This window comes from Oreochromis niloticus, linkage group LG3 (genome assembly GCF_001858045.2).
Source record: "Oreochromis niloticus isolate F11D_XX linkage group LG3, O_niloticus_UMD_NMBU, whole genome shotgun sequence".
NCBI lineage: Eukaryota > Metazoa > Chordata > Actinopteri > Cichliformes > Cichlidae > Oreochromis > Oreochromis niloticus.
The window spans coordinates 10508695-10523305 of record NC_031967.2 but is presented as its reverse complement, the minus strand read 5'-3'; the positions used below and the strand labels follow the sequence as shown (position 1 = coordinate 10523305).

At 43.7% G+C, this 14611-nt stretch overlaps 1 protein-coding gene and 1 long non-coding RNA gene across 2 annotated transcripts; one reads left to right on the top strand and one right to left on the bottom strand.

The window, feature by feature from the left end:
• Positions 1 to 2646: 2646 nt before the first annotated feature.
• On the bottom strand, positions 2647 to 13195 carry LOC109195675 (4F2 cell-surface antigen heavy chain). Its single transcript, XM_019348178.2, has 10 exons — positions 13111 to 13195; positions 5543 to 5744; positions 5269 to 5453; positions 4886 to 5059; positions 4659 to 4747; positions 4310 to 4446; positions 3894 to 4003; positions 3494 to 3777; positions 3187 to 3406; positions 2647 to 3089 (listed from the first exon to the last, which is right to left on the bottom strand). The coding sequence occupies exons 2-10, from the start codon at positions 5725 to 5727 to the stop codon at positions 2950 to 2952; spliced, it is 1524 nt and encodes a 507-aa protein (XP_019203723.1). The 5' UTR covers positions 5728 to 5744; positions 13111 to 13195; the 3' UTR covers positions 2647 to 2949.
• LOC112846112 (uncharacterized) lies at positions 3484 to 4652 on the top strand. Its single transcript, XR_003218943.1, has 3 exons — positions 3484 to 3791; positions 3916 to 4027; positions 4329 to 4652. It is a non-coding gene; the product is annotated as an uncharacterized LOC112846112 (long non-coding RNA).
• Positions 13196 to 14611: the final 1416 nt, after the last annotated feature.

The window sequence follows — 14611 nt, the reverse complement described above, 5'->3', positions numbered from 1 at the left end:
TTAACTAAAATAAGTTTTACACATTTGTTTTACACAAAGTCTTTACTGGGAACAAGTTCAAAAAGTGTGTACATCTAGGCAATAAATCCTCTTGTATATACGAATGAATATGACCAAAACAAGAGGTGTATATAATTGTACATTAGTATGAATTAGCGACTGGCTTTGTAATTGTTGTGTGAAACGAGAATATCTTGTACTCACTTTGCTTTCTGGCTTTCCACTCTAACTAAATTACAGTACTGTATTTCACTAGCTGCAGTGTTCCATGAAAGCTGAAGAAAGGTCATGTATCTTCATGACACTGTGATGTAAAAGGTGCATCTGTATCTGTCAGACTCAGACTGAGAGTCAGTCATGAGTGTGCATGGCGGTGGTTTGGTTTCGCAGCGGCGTGGGGTGCAAGCATAGGTGCGACACGGGCTCTGATTCCCGGTATCATCATCTTCAAACCTCCCCTGTGATACCACAGCACGGCGGCCCTGTATTGTATCAAGACCCCGAAACTCTACTGAGTTTAGTTTCACGTGTCAGAGGAATTGTTTGACATTTTTATCAAAAGAGTGGGTTTAAACCAGTGTTTTTAAATGAGAAATTGACACGTTTTATGGCATTATATTACAAAGCAAGGCTTCTCCATTCATAAAGCACGGTTCATGTATTTCAGTATATAAAAGAAAGCCAGACTGCCAGTGTGTGCAGTTAGCCTGCATCATTTTGAGCTTTTCAAATGTGGATTTTGTACCAAGCACAGCATTTTGTCAGTCCCAAAGATGAATGCAAAACATGATTGAACATCAAAAACTAGACTTTTTTTTTCCTCTGAATCTTAAAATAGCTTCAGTAACTATCTGAAGGATCAAAATTACGTATCTACAATGGATTATGACATATATGATGATTCTAAATAAGATAAAGTGATATTTATAGGACGATTTTAAGAATATGAAAGTGATTTTTGTTTTTCAGATGGATCATTACAAACTCAACATTGTTTTGGTTTAAAATTAGTTACGAGCAAAACCCCCTTATGGAGAAATATTCGAGTAGAAGCAAACGTCAAAGGCTCAAGTTTGCTGCTCAAACTAAAGCACGGAGGTATAATCGGCAATATAGAGCTATGCATTCATTTAAGTGCCGGACTAAAAGCGCCACCACTTTTAAGGTCATTTTGATTCATTTGTACTAATTTAAAGTTTTAATTTACTCCAACGTGGAGACAAATATTGCACTCTTTACCCACCTCATATACCATACAGTCACAGTTACTAGTTATTCAACAAAATATGTTAATGCAACAAAATGAAACAGACATGAATATGTATTGTATAGTATTAATTCAATTAAATGTTAACTAGAGTAAAATATATACTCAAACAAAAAGATGTTTGTATTAATAAGATAGCAATATAATGTATGAAATTGTAGAACATCATTGTACTCGTACATTAACTACATGTCGGGGTATAAATTGGTATCAGTGGTATAAAAGCTCTGAGCTACATCGCAATCAGCAACATATTCACAGATGTGCATATATATAAGTGTACATGAGTAGAGTGCTTAGTAGTAATAGTAGCTGTTTTTATGTGTTATTGTGTTGGCTGATGAAATCATCTTTATAAATATTTCTTGTATTTCAATTTTTTAAAAACCTACATTTTCTATTTGGGAGGTTTCAGGACTGAGATCAGATCATACACTGCAGAGTTAAGGGATTAATTATAGCTGTTATATATTTTTATATACAAGTAACAAGAAAACATGTTTAAAAAAAGGCAAATGATGACTGTCAGTGTAAATGGTGAAACCACAGACTGTTGTTGAAGATCAATGACTTAAATGGGTAACAAATATATAAATATTACATATTCTTCCTAATCAGACAGGTCAATGCTTAAACTTGATATTTGGGCGGGCAAAAAAAAAAAGAAGTTCATCCCATTGTAGCCGTCTAAACATGAGCCTTGTGAATTTGGAATTACAGTCTCTAGAGAAATAACTTCAATGTTCCTTTAAAAAAGTCAGTTATAACTTTTTTCCCCCTCTAAACTTATATGAGACTTCATAAGTTTATAACTGTGGGGCACGTACAGACAGTAGACATTTGTAACCAACTACTCATTTGTCTAGCTGATTTTATCATTGCTGATTCATTTATCAGGAAGATAATGGCTCATAAAGCCACTTTATTTAGAAGATTAATTTCAAAGGCCACTGTGAAACATGCTGTACTAGGAACTCTTTGTTGCTGCATTTCTGCCAAAGTTATTTCATCTGCCTAGAATCACAACTCATGACGTCTGCACCAAATTTGAAGCTTTGTGTATTTCGTCCATCGAGTTACTTTAAGACAGCCATGGACAGGTGTGTGACCCCTTTAGTGAGACTCATAGGTGCGTCTCAGATTCACGCCTGCTGCGTGTATAAAAACCCATCTCAGGGCGGTGATAAAATAAACACTTCCTCCGTTCACATCTGTGACACACTTTCACACATACACACCTGTAATGCAGTGAAAACAATGAATGTCTCATTTGATATTATCTCCTGCATAAAGACTGTCAACATCTTACGTGATATTATCAGCGTAAACACAACTCTTAAAGGCGTCTTGCACACAAACACAAAAACACAAATATGCGGTTGAGTACAGAACGCCGTTTATTCTTTTCACTTGACAGACTCGAACATCATGCATCCACACTTCACTTCTTTTTCCTGCGTGAGTTACAAAAACTCTCCCCCAAAAATTCATAAAGAAAGTCACTAAAAAGGAAAATTTAAGATCGATCGGTTTTCTAAAAACCTTAAACAGCACAAGTTTTAATAAGAAAAATGCCCATTAATGCAGTTTAATCCTTAAGAATGTATTTAGAAACTGCATTTGGTAGATTTTAGTAAACAACACTAATCAGTATGCAGCTTTCCTATCCTTTGGCGCCATCTTTAGCCCGTGTAGGGGAACTGCAGAAGCAGTGCTTGTCCAGCTTTGAGTGTGAGATCTTTCAGGTGTACAGTGGAGTCCACCTCAAATTCTTGGTCAGTTGACAGCTTCACCTTGGCCGTTTCTGGTAGCTCTACCCCCTCTGCACAAACAAAGGTCATCAAGTTTAAAATAAATAGCAGAGTTAATAGATGTTGCTAGATATCGTCAGTAGACATTTCTGTGGAACTGTAACTTGCCTGTAGGTGCCAGATTTAATTTCAGCAGCTCGGGACCATCTCCCCAGTTTACAGCTGTTATGTATCTCTTGCTCTGATCCCACACACGAAGGAAAGAGAGAGACGTGGCAGAGCTGTAGAGACTGTAGTAGTCGCCGTGCAGGAGGGAGCGCTCTTTGCCTCGCAGGTCACTGAGGGATCTGAACCACTTCCTTATTTCAGCGTATTCAGTATGGTTAGACTGTAAATGAAATTCAAGAAAATGTTTTACTGCACTTAAAGCAAATGAACGCTTGATCAGTGACAGACTGAACACACCCACACTTACCTTAGCACCGTCAGTTTCTTCCTTCTCTACATTCCAAACCATCTTCGGAGCTTCTCTGGTCTGGTTTGTTTTGTTGCTCATCTGATTTGCCTGAAGGCCAATTTCATCTCCGTAGGTAAACACAGGGGTTCCAGGCAAGGTGAAGAGCAGAAGCTGGTAGAGACGAATCAGGCCCCGAGTCGTTGCCCGTTTAGACAGACGGTCCTTCTGAGCAGCACCGAGACCCCAGCCTATTTTTCTCTGCTCAGAGTGGAGGGTCTCCAGGTCCCTAATGCGCTCTTTACCTGTGGATATTCAGGTACCATAATCATCTACAAAGCACCTTTTTGACATTTACTCAGGATTATTGTCACTAATAATAATAATAATAATCACTACTATGCAAACAGTAGCAGCCTACCTCCCGTGTTTCTACTGAGCAGGTCAGACAAGATTAGATCGACACCAGAGACATTGACTAGCTGAGACACCTCATCAGCTGAAATACTGTTGACCACACCCATCAGAGCCCTAAAGAAAAGAGAATAAGATCAGGTCAGTCTAGAACTTGTACTTCTTATACATCTTGAAACACTTCCTTGAATGTTGATGGGACTGCATTTCATGTCCATGTTCTCTCAGAAGACCGTATCCTGTACCTGATATTTTACTGATGCTTTTAAAATTACCTTTCCAGGACAGATCAGGCCTACAACTTTGTTATCATATGTCTGGATATTAGCTACAGTTAAGAATCTAAAATAAAATACCCTGTGTAGTGGCATGCATTGTTTACTTGTGCTGAATCACAGGTCACAACATAGCAGCCACACTAACCTCTTCTTTGTGTCATCAGTGCCATTTCCCTGGACCGCCATTCGCAGTTTGGCCCAATCAGTACTATTGGAGGGATCGACAAGGTCAGATATCTTGATGCCATCAAGACCCTTTTCCAGCCAGTACTCGGCTGCAGCCTGGAAGAGAACAGATCCAAGTTAACTACAGTGGCAGCAAGACCCGAATCTACTACACCACATAATACTACATACATAATGTCCAATTTAATCGTCCATCCATGGGGCCAAAAGTCAAAGATTTGCGATTGGTTCATCACATTTAAAGACAGTGATGTTGCTTCATGTGCTTTCTTGCTGGAAATAATCAAATATTAAATCTGTGTGCTTACCTTGACTCTTTCCATTATTTCTTCACTGTCACTAAACCACTCAGGATTTCCTTCGTAGTTTGGAGTCAGGTCAAGCACCACAGAAATGCCTGAAAGAAACAGGAAAGCAAATGTTTGCTCACATCTGGTCCTCAAGACTCCAGAATTTGGCAACAAAGCAGGAACCACTCTTAATGACTCTTTAAGTGTGAGCTGTATAGCAAGTCACTGATCAGAAAATTGTGTACCCTTTTTGTGGGCCGCCTTCAACAAGTTGTCCAGATCTTCAGCTTTTCCATGCACTAGACTGATTTCAGCAAAGTTCAGAATAATCTTCTGGTTGGCCTGGGCAATATTAAGAGGCCCGATAACCAGGCCTTTCACCTTTAGCTCATTAATGTCATCCAACTTTTCTTCAACACCTAAAAGGAAAAGAGAAAAAAAAAGGAAGTATTGAATGAAATGCTGGGTCAGTGTAAACTTCACATAAGGCAGAAAAATGAGGGTGTGAGAAGCAGCAGGGCAACACTCACTTATCTTTGGAATAAACATTTTAAAATAAATATTTTTTAAAAACGTGCAAGAATAAAACCACTTGATCAGCTTCATAAGCTCTCCACAAATAGTCTACCTTTCAGTCCTTCAGAGAACACTTCAAGGTCAGTGATCTGGTAGAGAGGCCCTTCATTCCACCAGTTCATCTCAGGGATAGACTTGCAGCGAGGAGCCTGGACTATGATTACAATGGCTCCAGCAAGCATACCAAACCAGCCCAACCAAATGAGGAAATGAAGAACCCAGCGGGTCCTCACCCATCTGTGGAAGAAAAACAAAAATAATAATGTAATAATGTCCTCTGATTTTAACGCCCACAGAGGAAGACAGCTCTTAGCTGCAGCTCTTACCCTGGAGTGCCAGCAACCTTCATCAGCTCCTTTTTGGACAGCCCAGTGAAGGTAACCTCATCATCGGGAACTTTCAGCTTGACGCTGCCATTTTTCTTCCTGCCTGGAGCCTGACCGTCCCCCGTCTCTGGGTCGAGCTCGTTGACCTCCACTTCTATCATGTCGATCTCTGTGTCTTTATTCATGGTTTAACTGGATTTCTCTGGAGGTGGAGCACAAAGGAAAATATGAATTAATGATTTTATCTATAAAAAAGGCTCTCATTGGCTAACACCCAAGAGCTGAATAAAATCAAGACCACCAAAAGGAGTAGAGGGTTTTTTTAAAATTATTTTTTAGGCAGTACCAGCCAAATCTCATCCCAACGCCTTTTGTCTACCCTTATGTAGCACATCCCCCCTACACAGGACACACAGGCAACGACTAGATTCATTAAGGTAGCTCAGTTTTTATGTCGGAATTAAACAGGAGTGGCGGTGCTGTTCCCTACTTAATTAGACACAAGCTTCTGTTTGATTTTCCTTACAAAGCGCTCGTTAAAAACTACAAAAACTAGTTCATGTCAGTCACATTCCAGAACCCACTCAAAATGCTACCAACAAAAATATCAGCTGTAAAAAAATGAAAAACAAAAAAAACAACTTATTCAAATAATATTCAACACATAAGTATGGGATATCACGCCCTCGCGTGTCCTGGCTGAAGAAACCTTTATTCAATCCTTTAAGGCAGATGACGTGTGATGACACGCGCACGGCCTCGCCTGCACATATGGCCGCTGTCATCACAGTCATCCCTCAGTTCAATAGCCGCTCTTCACTGAGCCAAACTGCTCAGTGAGGCCACCTTGTGTTGTACCTTGTTCCTCGCACATTCTGTGTGCGCTAAATGTAGGTGCATAGCACACGCACTGGACAAAGAGAATGCATCCTCCTCTGCTCCTCAGATGCAAAACGAGGGAAGCAAAAGCTCAGCAACTCAAACTCCATTGAGCTATAAGATGCAGGCATGATCTTAGAAAAATAGGCAGCATTTGGACTCAATACGACCTTGTGGCCATCAGGAGAGAACTGTGTGCAGGAGGGATGCACGGACAGCGCATGAAGGTCACCCACTTGCTTTGCCCAAGCCAAAGCGAGAAGTAACGCAGTCTTATATGAAAGAAATTTCATATCCACAGACTCAATGGGTTCAAACGGGGGGCTACAAAGGGCCTCCAGCACCAAAGACAAGTCCCAAGCAGGGACACTGAACTTAAGCACGGGCCTCAGCCGGCGAACTCCTTTCAGAAAACGTATGGCGAGGGGATGTGCACCTGGTGTCACCCTGTCAAAGTCAATATGACAAGCAGATATAGCTGCTAAATAAACCTTAACTGTTGAAAATGAAAGGCCCTTATCCAGCAGCTCCTGCAGGAATGTCAAAACATCCACAATAGAGCACTGAAATGGGAGAGTATGGCGGTCCTGGCACCATTGCTCGAAGGCTCGCCATTTGTAAGCGTACAAGCCTTTAGTAGATGAGGCCCTAACGCTCTGAATTGTCGCTATCACACTACCCTTAGCAATCAAGTTTAACCTCTCAGCAGGTAAGCACGAAGGCGCCACAGATCCGGGCGCGGATGAACCACTTCTCCTCCCGCCTGAGAGAGGAGGTCCCTGCTGAGAGGAAGCTGCCAAGGACTCGCTGCTAGCAGGCTGATTATCTCTGCATACTACGACCTTGTGGGCCACTAGAATTAGACAGAGAGGGACTGCCAACGCACTCTCTCTAGAACTGGAGATTTCATTTCCACTGGGGGAAATGCATACAGTAGCACATCTGGCCATTGGTGCGCTAGCGCGTCCAAGCCCAAGGGTGCATCGTGGTCGATTATGGAGAAGAACAGGAGGCAGTGAATATTTACCCTGGAAGCAAAAAGATCTATTTGCGCCTTGCCAAATAGATCCCAAATCTGAGCCACCATTAAAGGGTGTAACCTCCATTCTCTCACCAGAGGACCCCCCCTGGAGAGAAGGTCCGGCCCCAGGTTCAGGTGGCCCGCGACATGGGTGGCTCTTAGAGACAGAAAATGAACACTGCACCATAACAGCAGAGAGCGAGACAGCTTTAACAGGGGAAGAGAGCATGTTCCTCCCTGCCTGTTTATGTGAGACACCACTGTTGAATTGTCCGTCCTGACTAAGACATGCTGGCCCTCCAGGACTGGACGGAAATGTTTTAGAGCTAAGAACACTGCTAACAGCTCTAAGTGGTTGATGTGCAGCTGGCGCTGGGCTGCGGACCAGATCCCTCTCACTGATGCACCCTCGCACAGCGCTCCCCACCCTCTTAGGGAAGCATCTGTGGACACCACCTTGCGAAACAACACCCTCCCAATCCGAGAGCCCTGATGCAGCAGCCCGGGCTCCTCCAAGGACGGAGAGCTAGCATGCAAGATGCGGTTACCGTCAGCCTCCACCAGAGGTGACGCGATGCACACAGGCGGTGAGAGAGTCCAGCGTTGAAACGCTCTCATTTTTAACAGTCCAAGTGGTACTACGATGATCACAGATGCCACCATGCCCAACAAACATAATATCATCTGGAAACGCAGTCTGCATCCCAGCTGAAACTGAACGAGGATGAAGCGCAGGCACTCTGTGCTCAGACAAACGTGCGCGGCTGGAAAGCGAGCATATTTCCAAACCGAGGAAAAAACATCTGCTGACTCGGGATTAGCGAGCTCTTTTGAAAGTTCACAGAGAAACCCAGTGTCTGAATGTGTGACAGAACCAGTGACAGCTGTGTCTCCGCCTGCTCTCTGGAGCAAGCTACGAGAGCCCAGTCGTCCGACGCGGATGCCTCTCTCTCTCTGAGGGCCGCTAGCGCTGCTTCGGCACATTTTGCAAAGGTGCGAGGAGCGAGCGAAAGCCCGAACGGCTACGCCCTCAAATGCAAACCTCAGAAACTGCCTGTGTTTCGGGTGTATAGCCACATGAAAATAAGCATCTGTTAGATCGATTGTTACAAACCAATCTCCCGGGCCGACAGCATTCAAGAGCTGTCTGACTGTTAGCATCTTGAACCTGTACTTCGTAGATACGTGTTCAAGACTTGCAGGTCGAGGATGGGACGAAGCCCTCCCCCTTTTTTCGGAACAACAAAATAACGGCTGTATCAACCTTTGTCTCCGAAGTGGGGACCACTCGTATTGCTCTTTTCTGCAATAGTGCCATTATTTCCTCTCTGAGTACCATACCCGCCTTGGCGCTGACAGTCGTGTTTACGACTCTCTGGACACGAGGCGGCTTGACCTTGAACTGTAACCGGTAACCCATGGCAATGGTTCGCAGCACCCACGGAGAGGGGGCGCAAGCGTGCCACTGAGGGAATTGAACAACCAGCCGGCTGACCTGTGTGTCTGCAGGAGAATGCATCACCTGCCTGACCTGGCTCATTCTGCCTGCAGGCTGAGCATTTGTGATTGTTTGAGAATAAACAACACTCTTTATTGATTGTAACATGGGAACATGTACATTCATACATTTTGTTGGAGGCACCTTTACTGGGGCACAACAATGAAAAACAGCGAGAACACTTAGCATTTTGTGTGCAGGGGATTTGTGCTTGGGAGACAGTGTTAGGAAAGTGCAGCGCTTTCTGGGGCTGACAACCTGAACAGAACTTAAGCGGCAACTCCTGGGAGGCAACAGAGGGGTAAAAGCAGCGTCTCCCTGCCGCTGGACCCCTTCTCCACTCTCAAGCACAGCTAGGAGGGCTGAGGCTTCTTCCTCCTGGAGCATTGTGTTCCTTTGCTCCAGGCCGACTGGTGTGGATCTCGGCTTGGAGGATGTTCTCCCGCTGGCGGCACACCCACTGCAGCAGTGGGCGCCGGTCTCTTGCCAGTCGGCAGAGGAGCGGCGGGCCTGTGAGAGCTAGCTGCGGGCTTGGGCTTCCCCATCATCTGGGGATGATGTCGCGTAGACCTTCTGTCTGCTTCTTCCTCAGATCAAATCTAGCCTGAATGGCTTCAAGTGAATGTTCGAATAACCCAGCCGCAGACACTAGTGGGTCCAGATATACAGCTCTGTCCCTACGTCAGAGAAGGTCAGCCAAAGGTGCCTCTGTGCCACTATTGTCGAAGCCAATGTCGAAGCGGGGGAGAGCGCTGCACGGAGGATGTAATCTGTGGCGACAATGACCTCGTTAAGAAGGGGTGCCAGTGGGCTGTCATCAGGAACCAGCGATCCGAGCTCCGCCAGGCACATTGCCTAGTACGTCTGGAGCATGGTGACGGAGCTCATGGTGCGAGCAGTGCCGGCCTGAGACCGATAAATCTTCTCCACATCGTCTTCCTGGGGAGTGCTCCTGCATGGTTCCGGCTCTTCATTGGCTAACCTGCCAACATATTCCATGTGGTCAGTCCAGCTAATTGGGGAGACATCGACGGGATAAACCTCGTCTTCGGACTTGGACGGAGCCGGGGATCCAGACTCGGAAAGGAGAGGGTCATGCCGTGTGACAGCCGAGTGTCCCAACACTTTCTCCACAAAAGTCACCCGTCTTTCTAGGGTCGAGCGCTGGAGCTGGCGACAAAACGCACAGGCTTTGGGCTCCGTCACTGCTCTCCTAGCGTGGACGATCCCCAGGCAGACAGGGCAGGCATCGTGCTGGTAGCTGTTGTGCAAAGAGAAACCACATCCCTGAGGACAGGGGCGAACAGAAGATTTCTGCTTTGCTCACTTCGGATTGGAGTCCATTCCAAAACGCAAAGCAAAACGGTGCACAGAAAAACTTGAAATTAGTGCTCCGCGGGCAGCCTACGCACCAACTGCGCGGTGGAGGCTAACACCAACAGGGGCAGTTAAACTAAGTTCAAGTAGGCAGACAATGGAACTAACTAGCAGCAGTTAGGTATCCCAACTCAGCAGAGGTGTTCTCAGTGAGGTGAAGAGCGGCTATTGAACTGAGGGATGACTGTGATGACAGCAGCTATATGTGCAGGCGGGCTGTGCGCGTGTCACACACGTCATCTGCCTTAAAGGCGTGAATAAAGGTTTCTTCAGCCAGGACACGCGAGGGCGTGATATCCCATACTTATGTGCAGTGGTGGTCCTAGCCTGTTTGGCAGCCTGGGAGAACTTTTCTTGTCCATCTTCCATTGGTTATAATTTTGCAATGTGTGTGTGTATATATATCGTCGTCTCGTCTCTTTATATACTGGACTGTATGTAGCGGAGATGACAATAAAGTTTACTTTGACTTCAGCAGCGAGCAGGCGCACCGAGGGCTCTTACGCTCACTTTTCGCATACAGAATTTCGAAAAAAACATTGGTGCAAATTATAAGTCTGTATTATTATGTCTGGTGTTTTCGTGTTTGTTGTTTTGTTTTTATTTTCTTTTATTTTGCGAGTTGGTTATTAGATGCTGCTCCAGCCAGAGAATCCCCCGCCGCCCCGCCCTCTCCTCCCTGTGCCGCAAGCAGCAGGCGCACCTCGCAAACGGAGGGCGCCCTTACTCCCAGCAAATGGGCGATAGAAAACTGATCGGTGCCTATGACATTCCCAAAATGCGCTGGCTGACCTCGGAGCAGCATGAGTACTAGCATTTTTTTTTTTTTGCCAATGTCTGTGATGATGCCGCCCACCACGATGCCGCCCGTGTCGCCCGTATCAAAAACCGCTACTGCTTATGTGTTGTACCGAGTGAATAGACTGAAAGGGAACAATTACTGCTTCTCGCCAGTGTTGCAGACTCCTCGGTAAGGAAAATCGCTATTGGCTGTCCTAAAAGTCGCTCAATGACGTCACCGCCTAATTTGGATAATTGGTCATGCTAATGTGATTGTAACCTACGTTGTAGAAGAGAAAAATAACACCGTGAAAGAGACATAAAGTGAGTAAAAAACGTCCTCAATGCATTTAGAATTTATTTAGAACTAGAAATTAAATTTCTTTTAGCAATTATTGTTTTGTTTTTTTAATTCCAATCCTTTATCCGGGCTTGGACCGGCAAATGTGACCCGAAATAGGCACTCTGGTGCAGTTACAGTTCTTCTTTTACTGTTATGATGTTTTGTGGAAAACAAGGTCTACAACTACTTATAAACACACACACACACACACACACACACACCGGCAAATGTGACCCGAAATAGGCACTCTGGTGGAGTTACAGTTCTTCTTTTAGTGTTGTGATGTTTTGTGGAAAACAAGGTCTAAAACTACTTATAAACACACACACACACACGTGTGTGTGTGTGTGTGTGTGTGTGTGTGTGTGTGTGTATGTGTGTGTGTGTGTGTTATAAGTAGTGTGTGTGTGTGTTATAAGTAGTTTTAGACCTTGTTTTCCACAAAACATCATAACACTAAAAGAAGAACTGACTGCGTTAAGCTGGGCATACACTGTGCGATTTTTTTCAGTCGCGTTATTCAGCTTATGCTCAAACTGCACGATTGACTCGCAGGGGTTAGAAGTTCGTAGATCACGATGCAGGGTTTCACACTATACAGCCCGATGCTCTGATGCGACCTGAGTGCTCACACTGTGCGTCCATAAAACTAAGGTTTTAACAGAAAATCTGTCGCTCGCTCTCCCTCTCTGTCTTTCACACAGACACGCACACCACCACCATCCACTTTGCTAAATTGCTAATGAAAAGCATTAATCAGGCAACTGCGATTGAGCAGCAATGTCAATCCAACTATTTTCACGGTTGTTGTGATAATTATGTGAGGCCACATCGAAAAACCTGTTTGAAATCCTGTCTGTCGTCGTGAGGGTGTCACCGCAGCCTCTCACACTGCACACGCGCAAACTGAAATGAAAGTGAAAAGACGGAGCTGCACGGCAGTAGAGCGGGTGATCTGGACACAAGCGATGGAGGCACAACTTCTAGAACTTTGGCAAGCTCATCCGAGCCTTTTTTCCACAGGCGCCCAATGGCTACCCACTCACTGCGTGAAGCAGTCTCTCTTCACAGAGAGGAATTTGAAATCAACATCTTAAAGAAGTACCCAGTGAGCTGAACCCAGCATGGGTTGTAGCTCACTAACTACCTTGTTGGCGTCCTTCTCTCTCTCCCTCCCCCTCTTTCCATTGCTGTCTCCAACTCCATGCTCCAAACTAAGAGCATAACAATAGCGAGAATTGATTTATTAAGAAAATGATTTAAACAAATGTCACGGCTAAACGACAGTGAACATCTATTTGGAACAAAAAAACAAGTAGCTCTCTGGCAGTCTAATATAACTAATATAATACACACACGGCTTTAAGATTAAAGGAATTTAAACCCGAAGTTTAGTAGTTGACCGATTTGTTCTAGTTCGCTTCAACAGTCATAAATAAAACCTCTTCAAACAAGTACACCGTAAATGTCTGTGAAACTGTCACCGAACACAAGTCAAAATCGACCCGGTAGCAATAACAACTCCAAAAACTGTGTGATATCGTATAATTCCATCTTCCTATAAGATGATGAAATCATCCTGCTGTGATCTGAAGACTACTCCCGGCGATAACACGGCAGGTCTGAAGTTACAGAGTGGCAGAAAAGTTGATGAAGTAAATCAAAATTACCTGTAAAATACAATGTATAGTCCCGGTTTGGCTTTTAGTTTACTAGCCGGTTATTCCTTGTTCTCTACTAAGCGTGTAGAGAGGGTCAGAGCGCTTATTTGTACCCGCCCTGGTTTTTTCTCCGCCTACCTGGAGAACAGGTGTTCTGGGAAACTCGCTCTCTTTCTCCCTGTCTCTATCTATCTATCTTACACCCAGGTAACCTGCAGTGTTGAAAACCTGTTTCCCGAGTACGTTTGCTACCCTACAGTCCTTCCTACTCTGTAGTAAAATCAGCGATATTTGACCGTCCTGTTGCTCGATTTTAAACTTATACAGCCTATTTAAAATCTAAAACTTAACAATGTCCGTAGCCTACTGTTGTTACCACTGTCCTGTTTGAAATGTAATGAGAGAAGCTGGTTATTTTGTCATATTTGCATGTGCCGATGTTGAACCCAAGCAGGGGCGGATCTAGAGAAAGTTTCTTAGGGTGGCATGAGGGTGGCAAAGAAATCAAATGGGGTGGCAAAATCAAAGCCTTTTCCCCCCAAACACACATGCAGGTGGTTACATATGGTTGAAATGATTCAAGTGTAGTAAGTATACACGTTTTTCATATAAATATAGTCTATTACTTAATTATTGTCTGTAGCCAACATAATTACACACTTTAGTTACATAAAACATGTGAGTTTTGATGTTATGTACTGTAGCCTGTATAATAAATAAACATGTAGCCCAATAAGTATAAAATCCAGAAAGCTACACAACATGGGGCGGTTCATTTACAAACACAAGTCTAACTTAAGTTTCACACTGTTTTTTTTTGTTTGTTTGTTTGTTTGTTTTTTAGAAAAAAACGCATTCTTACATGCTTAAATTACACAAAATGACAGAAATCTGCACTGTCATGAACAAAAATTTAAACCTAATTTTTCATGATTTGGTGGATTAACCCACTGAGGTCTGAAATACAACCGGCCATTTTTGACTCCTTTTGAGTTTACATTTGTATTTCACCCTCAGATTGTTTCATTTTATTTTTTTCCTCTTGCCTTGTTTGGTATCATTCTTTTCAGCTCAATTCAATTTAGTTGTTTTTTTCACTGACATACTGCATTAGTGTTACTGATCTGAAATCACACAAAGAACTTAAAATCCTAGTAGTATTTTCTACTGTAAAAAAACCACAGACATGTTGAGTAAATTTTTAAAACTTGAAATGCAAATATAAATTGTACATTTTGTAAACATATACAACTATTTATCTGAAAATGCAGCCAATACACCTGCTGTTTTTTTCATTTTTTACAACCATTTAAAAATATTACTAAAACTAAAATGAGAGAACAATCAGGTGTCGCAATAAGAGGCCCCACAAATGATGTGTGCCAGTAAAAAAAAAGTTTGTCCACCAAAAGACAGAGGAGAACAGCACAGGGACTAACCTGCAGGCCTGACAGCAGGAGGTGTATCATTCCGCTGGTTTTCTACTTAGTGACAGTGTTTACATTGCAAA

Bases quoted from the DNA above. Each gene is read 5' to 3' on its own strand.
- LOC109195675 (XM_019348178.2), bottom strand. From the start codon at position 5,727: ATGAATAAAGACACAGAGATCGACATGATAGAAGTGGAGGTCAACGAG. The intron at 5,060-5,268 runs GTAGACTATTTG...TTTTCCTTTTAG, and splicing joins GTTCTCTGAAGGACTGAAAG to GTGTTGAAGAAAAGTTGGAT. The intron at 3,407-3,493 runs GTAAGTGTGGGT...TTTCATTTACAG, and splicing joins AAGAAACTGACGGTGCTAAG to TCTAACCATACTGAATACGC.